The 12,874-nt window shown below is 42.3% G+C and overlaps 1 protein-coding gene and 1 pseudogene across 1 annotated transcript; one reads left to right on the top strand and one right to left on the bottom strand.

Annotated features, from left to right (window-relative positions):
- Window positions 1-344: 344 nt before the first annotated feature.
- On the top strand, window positions 345-2,803 carry LOC147441030 (uncharacterized). The gene is made up of 3 exons (XM_086483626.1): window positions 345-425; window positions 2,096-2,432; window positions 2,520-2,803. Exons 1-3 carry the CDS (start codon window positions 345-347, stop codon window positions 2,801-2,803), a joined length of 702 nt encoding a protein of 233 aa, XP_086339752.1.
- Window positions 2,804-3,218: 415 nt separating this feature from the next.
- Window positions 3,219-12,874, bottom strand: part of LOC147441029 (uncharacterized) — a 32,112-nt pseudogene continuing 22,456 nt past the window's right edge.

Here is a 12,874-nt window from a genome sequence, read left to right as displayed (position 1 = left end):
TTTCCTGGCTAGGCATTCAAGCCAGCCAAGCTTTCATTTCCTCGCCTCCTCCCTCTCTCTCTCTCTGTCTCTCTCGTTCTCAGACTGAGAATTCCGCAACCGTGCAGCGCTGAGAGTCCTCTCTCTCTCTCTCTCTCTCTCTCTCTCTCAACCCTCAAAGCCTCTAATTATCAACGGTACCATCATGGCGAGCTTCGTAAAGCCGGAGAGCTCAAGCCGTCCCTCAGTGAGTTCCTCAAGCTTGCAATTATGTGTGACTCCATCGATAATCCGTGCACTACATACGACCGAAGGCACCACGGGCGACTGTCTCTCCCGACTCTTGCAACATGAGAAGAGCGGCGATGTCACGCGATGACGCAAATGATGCTATTGCAAGAGCTCATCGGTTGGGCCAGTTTTATGTTCGAAGAGAGACCAATGAGGTATGAGAGTAAATTAAATTAATTGAGGGAGGAAATGGTTTGTGTGCATGTGGATGTGGGTGTGTATGTGTGTGTGTGTGTGTGTGAGAGAGAGAGAGAGGGAGAGTACAATGTAAACAATTAGTTCAAAAAATTACAAACTGTTGAATGAGATACAATGTCTGAGTGTGTGAGTGTGTTTAAATGAAATGATTTGTTAACGTCTTCAAGGGTCAAAGTGTGTGTGTGTGTTTTTTGAGAGTTGAAACGAAATGATTTGTTAACGTCTTCAAAGGTCAAAGTGGCTTGTGTGATGACATGAAAATGATAACGTTTTCAAAAGGCAGAATTGTGTGAGAGTTAATTGTGTGAGAGTTAGAGAGTTGAAATTAAATGATTTGTTAACGTCTTCAAAGGTCTAAGTGGCTTGTGTGTGTAAAGGAAATGATCTGGTTAAAGGAAAAATTGTGCAAAGGGATGAAATGAAATCATCTCATAACGTCTTCATCTCGCAAGACTGACTTGTGAGACGAAACAATTTGAATTTGGCGAATCAAATACAATGTTTGAGTAAATACAACACTAAGATTATGCATTAGATTTAAGCTTTACTTTGTGTCACCATGTTTGCAAACGGTTTAGGGTTGTGCTCGAGCAACAATACCCACATATGTACAACCATACTCGTGCTTAAACAAACATATGCACAAGCATACACATGCATAACTTTGTACCTTGTTTATGCATGTGTTTGTACCTTGCACATGTACGTTTAAGCACTTTTAGGTCTAATATACACAATCATAAACATGTCTTAATACGCATAATCAACGCGCATATCCATGCAAGAACAATTTTGCACTTGCATGTGTAGGTTTATTCAAATATGCATGTTCGTATTGTATGCATGGGTTTATGCACGTGTATGTTTATGGATGGGTATGTCTATGTCCATGTACGTTTAAGTAATTTTATGTCTAATATAGACAAGCATAAACATCTTTAAATATGCATAATCATCGTGCATACCCATGCAAGAATAACCTTGCACATGCATGTGTAGGTTTATTCAAATGGTGACGCTTGTAATGTATGCATGGGTCTATGCACATGTATGTTTATGCATGTGTATGTTTATGCCCATGTACGTTTAAGCAATTTTAGGTCTAATATACACAAGCATAAACATGTTAAAATCTGCATAATCATCGTGCATACCCATGCAAGAACAACCTTGCACATGCTTGTGTAGATTTATTCAAATATGCACGTTCGTAATGTATGCATGGGTCTATGCACGTGTATGTTTATGCATGTGTATGTCTATGCCCGTGCACACGTTTGTTTATGCAATGGAATGGTTTATTCAAATATGCATGTTTGTAATGTATGCATGGGTATGCGCACGTGTATATTTATGCATGTGTATGTCTATGCCAATCTACGTTTAAGCAATTTTAGGTCTAATATGCAAAAGCATAAACATGTTCAAATATGCATAATCATCGTGCATAGCCATGCAAGAACAACCTTGTACCTGCGTGTTTAGGTTTATTCAAATATGCATGTTCGTAATATATGCATGGTCTAAGCACGTGTATGTTCATATCTAGCCTTGTGTGTTTATTCATGGGGCAAGGTTTATACATGTGAAAGGTTTACTAATGGAATGGGATGATTAATTGATGTAGTACAAGGAGCTTGTTTATTCAACCTTAAATCGAAAGATATTCTATTGCAAACTCGCGGCATGTCTGGACCTACGACCAGCCATTGTAAGCATAGTAGGCAGAAAGCGTATGGTACGCCACCTCTCAAAAGAGCATGGACTCAGTGTGGAAATCCCCGACCAACGCCTTGCTCAGAAACATACTATGAGTGGAGATAATAAGGACATAGACTCAGCAAAGCATCCATTGCGATCTTTCAACCCATCCCTTCCACACAACTCCAAGCTAGCCCATGTCTTCATAGCCGGTTACATGGAGTGCAAGAAAGGGAAGAGAGAAGAACAACCACTCGGTGAAGGTAAAACAAAGAATCTTACTCAAGCATCTTCTTGTATGTATGTTGTGCTTTACACATTTCTTTAATCATTATGATTGGTGGTTGCACTTGATTTGGTCACCCCTCCTCATGTACAAAGACATGAAGGGGGGGCTCACATTCCTGAAGGTGTGCTTCACGAGGTAGCGGCCGACATAATCGCATTGGAAGAAAACATAGTACAAGTAGCTCAAGTGGTGGACAACTCCATTGATGTTGAGGATGAAGGTCCTATCATTGTCGACCATGTCGTGGCGGGCCCTAGCAAGGGTAAAAGGCCTCGTAAAAAAGTGTCAACGAACGATCTTGTTGCTACCCGTCGATCTACAAGATTGAATACATGTGGAGTTTAATGTTGCTTTGTGTTAAAGCTATGTGGAATTCCTTTTATTTTCCATGGGCAAAAGACAATTGTTTCCTTTGTTAATTCATGGTGTTTTGGTTTATATCACTTAGCTTGCTCTCTCTCTCTCTCTCACCATCTCTCTCTCTCTCTCACACACACACATATACACACACACACATAGCTTGCATTAGCAAAACTCTCTCTCTCTCTCTCTCTCTCTCTCTCTCTCTCTCTCTCACACACACACACACACACACACATAGCTTGCATGAGCAAAAGCCACCCACACCCACACTTAAGTCTCTCTCTCTCTCTCTCTCTCTCTCTCTCTCTCTCTCTCTCTCTCTCTTAAGTCGCACATAGCTTGCATGAGCATAAGTCACATATTAAGCATTACCAAGAGAGAATGATACAATGGAATGTTACAACACATCTGGGGTTTACGTTTTGGCTTTCTTATCCAATTTAGCTTGCATGGATACTCTCTGCTGTTTCTTGGGCCTGGTAAAGGGATGCACACCGCTCTCTTTTTTCTTTTAGAAGATATTTTCTCAACGAATGTCTTTGCCCTCTTTAGGGTATTGCCAAAGCCATCCTCCATAGTGGAAAAAGTTGCCATGTCATGCTGTGCCTTCATCAAGTTCACATGGGCCAATGCGCATCTTAGTCCATCACATGCTTCCTTAATGAGTGCTTTGTCTCCTTCCACTGTCACTAACAATTCATCAAAGATTTGCCGGAGTGGTTGAATGCTCACCTTAATTTGATGTCAAAGAATCAAGGTGTTCATGCTCCACTTCCTCAATGGGTAAGCCCATGCTGGTAGGAGGAGACTCCACACTAGAGAACGCTTTTGTGTGGGCCTCCATTCTTCCTCTTGGTTGCCGGCCTAATTGCCATGATTCATAAATGTCCATGCATTGCTTCACAAGTGAGGCTTGGGTATCTCCTCTCATTACCATGACCTTAATTTGATGCTTGCATATATTCCTTTGCTCAGCCCACTTACAAGTGCAACATGCCCATTCACAATCGGCATTGAATACAGTGTACCCTTGGCCAGGGGATGAAACACTTTCCACCAAAGCCACCCCCTTGGAGGAATCCACGAAGGTGACATTCCCATCAGGAATTTGAAGTGCTCGCTGGTAGGAGTTGTCAACAACCACCTCTATGGAATTGTTGCGCCTGAATCCATTATCCTTCAATTGTTGAATGAACCAATGGTGGGGCAAGCAACTAGTGGTGAGCTTGTGCAAGAGCCAATCTACACACCGAGCCACTAGCCTTTTTGTGGCACCAAGGAACTTAGACTTTAATTGGCCATGATATGCCTCGATGGCACCATTCGTATCTTGTCTAGCATGAGGAAAATTGTGTGTTGCCCGCACCCACATTTCTGTGCCATAAGGGGAAAAAAGGGTAAGACAAATTGGCATAAGGATAGGGATACATAAGATATTTGTGATGACATTGTCTCACCTATATTGGGCTCCCAATAGGTCTTTAGGTACATGATGAACTCAATTTCTTGGCTATATTTGTTGTAGAAGGACTCGAGCATCAACTTTGCCTCCTCCTTGGTAACCTCCTCCCTTGTACATGCACCCTGCATATTCATAATTTCCCCCAAAGCCCTAAACATCTCCGCTCTTTTTGGCCAGTCCTTGACCTTTCTAATAAGATGTTTTAGCCAACATCACTTAACATGCCACAAACAAAGTAGAATAGGTTGATGGAAAAAAACTCTGCTTGACAAACACATCTCTCTTTGCCATGGAGTTTGTATTCCCAAAACAAAGTCCAAGGAGTTCTTTTCATCCTGATGTTGGTATACAAAAATATTGTCCTTGTTCTCCATGCACCATCTCCTGACACTCTCAGCATCATTGTCGTGCCATTGATATTCATCAATGGAGAGCTTTTGGCCGATATTCAGGACATCTTTTATGCTCAAAAAATCATCCCCAACCATGGAGTACGTAGGATCCTTGGTCGTTTGAGTGTGCAATGCTTGAATGTGCTTTTCCATAACTTGTTGAGGTGATAATCCACGAAACAGGATGTTCGCAACCCAAACTTTCTTGTGCATAGATATCCAAGGAGAGAACTTTGAAGAATCACCATCATGAGAAGAACCATGGCACACCTCATCATCCCTATTCGTGTGATAGGGGTGGATGTACGAAATGACGCCCACATCTAGCTCATTTGCCAATCGCTTAACTTGGAAGTGACATTGACAACCTCATAAAAGCGTGCCTTTATTAAGAGGTGGACGCCTCTTCTTTTTGCCGCTTGATGGGCCCTGTGGGGATGCTTCATTACCATCTTCAAATGGTGCACCATCTCCCTCTATCACGCAATCTTGTGTAAGAGATGATGTAGATGATGTCTTTGGTCCAAATGCACACCAAAACCTGGTATGAAGAACACAAAATTCCTAATTGCATTGAAATTACCCAACATAACAATGTGATTAGAGGTTGAATGAAGTTGGAGATACACTTACACTTTTCGCTCAATCCACATGTCGATAGTGATGCGTTTAAGTTGTTCTAATGTTCGCCTATGGTGCGTGCTAATCTTGAAAGACGTAGGAAAATTCTCAGACCTTGCTGTTGGGGTATAAAGCCCAATGTGGTCGCCCAGGTAAGTGGGCGGGCCGCCAGGTATGTACACATATTCTTTTGTAAAAAACCTAATAAGAACTCACTATGCTCTACACATTACAGTAGAGAGAGTTCACCATATCGTCGTGCTCTTCTTCTCGCACTCTCTCTCGTGTCGCACTTCCGATCGTACTCCTTCAACTGGTATTAGAGCTCAGATCGAGGCTCGGGGCAGCACTGCAGGAGGCTAGAGTCACCAGCTCAAATTGGAGTGAAATTAGACAGGCAAAGACACGGCCCCAAATCCTGTGGGAGAGCCCGAAAGGCTTGGTGTTCTCATAATTTCATCCTGAGGTCATCTCGGCCACCGTTCGGCTTCGACAAAGGTCTGCGCAGGCCATTTTCGACTACGTGGTCTCAGCGGGTGTAGATGCGACTCTTCAAATTTGGGGTTTTCGGCCTAGGACTGCAAGTGCTGAGGATATCGACACTCCCAGAGTGTTGATTTGTGGCTGTCTACACATCGAAGGACGGCTCACAGTTCTTGGAGGCGTGTCACATATGACACGGGCGCATCTACACACAGACTGTAGGCGACATCCACTAGTTCATCAGGTAGCTTGTGTTTGCTGCTTGATATTGCAGATTTCATCCTGACATTGCAGGTACTTCCACATGGGATGTATTTTCATAGATGATGTATGTTTGTTGAGGGTTTGCTGGCTGTGAGTCACGTAGCAAATAACCGCCGCAGCGGTTACAACATATAGTGGAAAATTTGTGGATGTATGACTTTGTGGGAAGACTATGTACTGCCAGATTTACTGCAGCCTTTGTTGAGGGTCGAGTGAGGTTTTATTGAGCTGGGGGATTCTCGAATGTTGAGATCCTTTCGGTGATACAGGTCTTGGAGCGATCCCTCGAGCACCCTTAGATAGGCAGCTAGGATGTATTGACTGTGAGTTAGACAGTTGGGATTGCATCTTTGCTTTACTGCCGATGAGGCATTGTCGCAGTCTATGCTTACAGGACAGTGACAGGACAGTCAGAGACAGTACAGGTGCAGGACAGGTTTACCCATAGCTTACAGTGTTAGAGAGACAGTGTTTTTTGAGCTGTTTTTGGTCTGTTTTTTGAGTACACCAGAGCCATTTTACAAAGGAGACTCTGCCAAAATTTATGCAGAATCTGAAGCTTTCTTGGTTCATTTGACAGGTTGATATTGGTTCAGAGGTCAGTTTACAGGGGAAACTCTGCCGAATTTTTCCCAGGAAAGTAAACCACTGTGAAGCGTAGCTATGGCTCGATCACAGGAGACTGCTCTTTACAATATCAAGAAGCTGTATGGAACCAATTTCCCATTGTGGAAGAAGTAGATTTGGCACATGTTACAAAAGAAGTAGATAAAACCTATAAATCTCAAGGGGATAAAACCAAAAGATATGGACGAAGATGAATGGAGCGAAATGGATGAATTGGCACTTTCTACCATTATGATGACTTTGGCAGAAAGCGTTTACTTCAATGTAGCAGACGAGATGTCGGCTTATCAAGCATGGTTAAAGCTGAGTGATCTTTATGAGAAGCAGAGTGCAGCTTCACAGGTATACTAGCTTAAGAAGGTTGTTGACTTGAAGATGAAAGAAGGGACACCTATGTCCAATCATCTGAATGAATTCAACACAATCTACAGTCAGTTGTCAGCTCAAGGTGTCAAGTTTGATGAACTTGTTAGAGCTATGTTCCTGTTGATCACATTGTCGGAAAGTTGGGACACTTTTCGCACAGCTTTGAGTAATTCTGCACCTCCAGATGGTTTGAACATAGCAGGTGTAGAAGGAAGTCTGCTTACTGAAGAAACCAATAGAAAGACAATGGACAAAGGCAAAGGAACAGCCTTAGTTGTCAGGGGAAGGACCAAAGAAAAGTACAAACGTGGAAAAAGGAATCAGTCTCGTAGCAAGTCCCGTAGTGCTAAAGGCAAGAGTGACATAGAATGCTACCATTGTGGCAAGAAGGGTCACATGAAAAGAGACTGCAGAGAATGGAAAGCAGAAAAAGTCAAAGAGAAAGATGAAGACCATGGTGAGAAGAACAAGTCCTCAGTGAAGATTCAAGAAATAAATGTGACAAACACTGTTGCAGAGGATGACAGTCTAGTGTCAGGAGACATCTACTTCTTGAAGAATACAATGGACTCAGCTCTTCTTACAGCATCTGATGGAAATGCACTGAGTGACTAGATTATAGACTCAGGGGCATCACTTCATGTGTCTCCAAACAAGGAGTGGTTTACTTCTTATGTGACCACTAAAGATCATGTTCGGCTAGGCAATGGGAAGACATGTGAGATCTTAGGTGTTGGAGATGTTCAATTGAAGTTTCAGAATGGCTCTTCTTTCACGCTGAAGACTGTGAGACATGTTCCCGCAATTACAAAGAGCTTGATCAATACATGTTTACTTGATGATGCTGGCTACGTCACCATTTTTGGACAGAACATGTGGAAGATATCCAAAGGTTCTATGACAGTAGCACATGGAGTAAAGTCTGGAGGACTTTACATGATTTATGTATCAAATGTCTCTAAAAATGTAATCAATGTAACCGAGCAGCCGAACGTTTCTTTGTGGCATAGCCGGTTAGGACATATGTCCAAGAAGGGAATGGAAATCTTGTCTCGTTCTGGTTATTTGCCTGGCTTTTCATTTAATGATTTTGAATTCTGTGAACATTGTTTGTATGGTAAGCAAACACAGCAGCCACATAAGCATAGAAGTAGTAGAAGAGATACACAGTTGGCACTTGTTCATAGTGATTTGTGTGGACCTATGCCTAACCTATCTCTAGGGGGAGCTTCTTACTTTATGACATTTATAGATGATTACTCGAGGAAAGTATGGGTTTACTTTCTCAAGCACAAGGATGAAGCGTTTAGTGTTTTCAAAACATTTGTGACACTTGTGGAGAATCAGAGTGGCAAGAAGCTTAAATGCTTACGCACTGACAATGGTGGAGAGTATGTTTCAAAGGCCTTTCAGGACTTTTGTGAGTCAAAAGGTATAAAACGTGAACTTACTGCTCCTTACAATCCTCCTCAAAATGGTGTTGCTGAGAGGATGAATAGGACCATACAAGAGAAGGTCAGAAGTATGTTGTCTAATGCACAGCTGCCAAATGGGTTTTGGGCTGAAGCTGTATCAACATCTGTTCATCTTGTAAATAGATCTCCTAGCAAGGTTTTGCAGAAGGATTGAGTGCTAGAGATGGTATGGTCAGGCAAAATTCCCTCATACAAGCATCTCAGAGTCTTTGGCTGTGAGGCATATACTCACGTTCCAAAGGAATTTAGGAACAAACTTGAGCCAAAGAGTAGAAAGTGCATCTTTCTAGGGTATGGTAATTCTGGTGAGATGGGGTACGGACTTTGGGATCCCGAATCCAGAAAGGTTGTCCGCAGCAATGATGTTCACTTTAATGAATCCAAATATCATTCTAAACCAGAGAGGGTTGAAGAGATTAGAAGAGTTGTCTTCCAAGAAGATGGACCTGCACGTGCAAGACAAAATGTCAAGGCTCAAGAGGAGCAAGGACAAGATAGAGTGGAACCACAGGTTGTGGCTGAGCCTGAGCCACCTATTGTGCATAGATCTGGACATGTCACACGACCTCCTGATAGGTTTGTTCCATCTATGAACTATGTCATGTTGACTGATTGCAATGAGCCTTCATGTGACAAGGAAGCAGTGCAAATGAAGGACTCCGGGAATTGGCAATTGGCCATGCAGTCAGAGTTGACAACTCTACATAAAAACGAGACATGGAAGCTAGTTAAATTACCACGGGGCAAAAAGGCTCTACCCTGTAAATGGGTTTACAGGTATAAGATCACCGCTCATGATAGTCAGCCAAAGTACAAAGCAAGGCTTGTTTCCAAGGGATTTAAGCAAGAACAAGGCATTAACTTTGATGAATTCTTCTCTCCGGTGGTCAAGATGACTACATTGAGATGCTTTCTTGCATTGGTTGCCATATTAGATTTGGTGTTGCACCAAATGGATGTCAAGATAGCGTTCTTGCATGGTGATTTAGATGTGGAAATTTACATGCAGCATCCAGAAGGGTTTGTTGAGAAAGGCAAGGAGGATTGGGTATGCCAGTTGTTAAAGAGTCTTTATGGCTTAAAACAATCACCAAGGGCATGGTACCATAAATTCCACAAGTTTATGCTTTCTCAAGGCTAGAAACGTAGTGAGTTCGATCACTGTCTATATACAAAGAAGGCTAAGGATGGTAGTTGGATGATCCTTATTTTGTATGTGGATGACATGTTGATTGCTGGCAAGCACTTGGAAGAAATTTCAGCTTTGAAGTCAAAGATTGCAAAATCGTTTGACATGAAAGACATGGGTGAGGCAAGTCATATACTTGGTATGCGCATTTAGAGAGACAGATCAAAGAAGTTGATTTGGTTATCTCAAACAGAGTATATTGACAAGGTTTTGCAACGTTTCAATATGGAGAAGGGAAAGGCATTGAGTGTTCCATTGCCACCATAAGTGAAACTTAGCAAACAAGATTGTCCTGTGTCTGAGGAAGAACAGGCTGAAATGGATAAGATTCCATATGTGTCTGCAGTGAGTAGTTTGATGTATGCCATGATTGCTACTCGCCCAGACATTGCATTTGCAGTGGGAGTAGTAAGTCGATACATGTCAAACCCAGGCAAGAAACATTGGGAGGCACTGAAAGGAATATTGAGATACCTGAAAGCTACAAAGAGTATGCGTATATGCTATGGGAGTCAGGAGCTAAGTGTAAAGAGTTTTACAGACTCAGATTATACAAGTGACTTAGACAACCGAAGGTCTACGTCAGGGTATGTCTTTACATTGGCTGGTGGAGCAGTATCATGGCGTTCTAGATTACAAGATTTTGTTACTCAGTCTACTAGAGAGGCTGAATATGTTGCAGCATCAGAGGCATGCAAAGAATCAATTTGGCTTAATCGACTAGTAACAGATTTGGGAATCAAAGAAGAGATGCCTGTGTTATATTGTGATAGTCAAAGTGCTATACAATTGGCTCGCAATCCAGTTTATCACTCAAAGACAAAGCATGTGGATGTGAAGTATCCTTTCATCAGGGAAATTCTCGAGGATAAGCAACTTCAGCTTGTCAAAGTTCACACCACAGAAAATCCTGCTGATCTACTTACAAAAGGACTTCCCTCAGAGAGCTTTGCGCATTTTCGCAAGCAGTTAGGTGTAGGGTAGTACATCACTTCTCTACATCTCTTGTATATTAGCTTGTATAGTAGCTTCTCTCACACTTAAAGTACCACATTGGACTTTAAGTGGGAGGTTGTTGGGGTATAAAGCCCAATGTGGTTGCCCAGGTAAGTGGGCCGGCCGCCGGGTATGTACACATATTCTTTTGTAAAAAACCTAATAAGAACTCACTATGCTCTACACATTACAGTAGAGCGAGTTCACCATATCGTCGTGCTCTTCTTCTTGCACTCTCTCTCGCGTCGCACTTCCGCTCGTACTCCTTCACTTGCCTCACTGGCTACAAAGTCATTCACTCGAAACCACGGAATTCGAGCTTCGCGCATTATTCGATACTTGGATTTCTCGTTGTATATATTCTACCATTGTAGTGATGAAGAATTGAAGATACCGGGGTTAGGAATTTGTAGATTCATCTTGAATTGAGATGTTGCAAGGGAGGGAATTAACACTTGCAATTCACATGAACGAAGTCATAGTAGGGATGCGGGGAGAGAGAGAGAGAGAGAGAGAGAGAGAGAGAGAGAGAATTGTCTACTCCCTTGATCAACGTTGTGAATTTTTTCTTATGTGTGGTGTGTGTGTGTGTGTGTGTGAGAGAGAGAGAGAGAGAGAGAGAGAGAGAGAGAGAAATCTCTTTGTGTGATGGTGATCCCATGAACCACCCAAAGTGAGGGCTGAATGTTTATGTGTGTGAATGTGTTTCATGTGTGTGTGTGTGTGTCAATGAGCCAAGTCGGAGAGCCGAAGGGCTTATTATTATATTAATACTAATAATGTAGCGCTGGCAGCATTCTGACTACGATAAAGAGACAACGAAGGAGCCCTGGCAGCACTGCGACTACGGGAAAAGGCCAACGAAGGAAGCGGCACCGGCTGGAGGTGTTGACGCAATGCGCCGTTTGCTTGCAGGTTTCGTTTGCCACGCTGGAGCCCAAGATGCGTGGTTTGACTAAGCTTGCGTGGCTGCGAGCTGGCTGCCAACTGGACTTCAGAGTCCGTTTTTTAGACCGAGCCGGAAAATACTGGCGGCATTGCCGGCCATGTGTCAGGATTATGCCAGTTGTAGAGCAAAAACTTGAAGAATTGTCATGCTTGCAACCTTTCCGCAAGTGGGATTCCCTAAGTTGCAGGATGTGAAGGTGCACTATGCCAACTTGGAGAGGGAGGAATAGGGCATAAGTCCGAATAGAGAAGATAGCATATGCCAACATATTATTCATGGCGACATAGGTACTTTGTTGGTGCTAGGTCCTAGGACAACAACACATCATTAAAGAACTTTGGCAAGAGTAAATTAATTTATGCATCTCCTCTTTCTTGCACAGATTGATATTTGCCTAGTGTGAGGCCTAGCGTACATCCACTACAGATTTGTTGAGTTGTGGAGATCTAGAGATTATACTAATCAAATCCTAATTCATGCAATAAAGATGAATCATAAAAGGGTTCGCTGAACTCTCTCTCTCTCTCTCTCTCTCTCTCTCTCTCTCATGTTCTATGGAGGCCATGGTGATCTTTCACCTTGTTTTTTTCAATTATGTTGTAAAGTAGATGTAGGTTGGGGATTGGGGCTAGGTTCATAGTCACCGTAATCTTAATTAATAGGCTATCTTGAAACAACCACATCTAATTTAGGAATGCTTGAGCTTGGGTTGGGAACAATTTTTCTTGAATTTCTCTCATACATTCGTTGATAGAAATTTATAATATTGAAAGTATTCTAGGGCATTCTATAGGGAACCTAGGCATGTTGAGCTCGCACAAAAAGAAAACTACAATTGACACCAAATCTATACAAAAATAGTGGCAACTGCATTGGAGGATTGGATACAAGATTAGATTATGACATTCAAAAAACTGGCTATGACAATCACCACTCTCCTACCTTCATTGCTTCACTTGTTGCCAAGACTCTTTGATGTGCAATCGGAAGACACCAATTTGAGTACAATAGGGATTCCTCATTCAGTATGCTTCAAGAGGAAACCTAACAGCAAACAAAAACTATTGGTAACATAAGTAGAGGATAATGTATGCTCAAGGAGGTAATGTTGGTGGTCTTCATGATCCCATCTTGGAAACACATTGATCTTGGACATAAAATCTTATGTCTATATGATTGCTTGCAACCCTTGAAATTCTACAGAAGGAGGTAAAAGGCTTTGTAGACAA

This window comes from Adiantum capillus-veneris, chromosome 15 (genome assembly GCF_014529385.1).
Source record: "Adiantum capillus-veneris isolate H3 chromosome 15, ASM1452938v2, whole genome shotgun sequence".
Taxonomy (NCBI): Eukaryota; Viridiplantae; Streptophyta; class Polypodiopsida; order Polypodiales; family Pteridaceae; genus Adiantum; species Adiantum capillus-veneris.
Note: the sequence above shows the minus strand (reverse complement) of the source record. Positions and strands in the feature narration are given on the sequence as shown.

Coding starts and splice junctions, on each gene's coding strand:
- LOC147441030 (XM_086483626.1), top strand. CDS start 345: ATGTCACGCGATGACGCAAATGATGCTATTGCAAGAGCTCATCGGTTG. Junction 426..2,095: donor TTCGAAGAGAGACCAATGAG/GTATGAGAGTAA, acceptor TAATTGATGTAG/TACAAGGAGCTTGTTTATTC. Junction 2,433..2,519: donor AGAACAACCACTCGGTGAAG/GTAAAACAAAGA, acceptor TGGTGGTTGCAC/TTGATTTGGTCACCCCTCCT.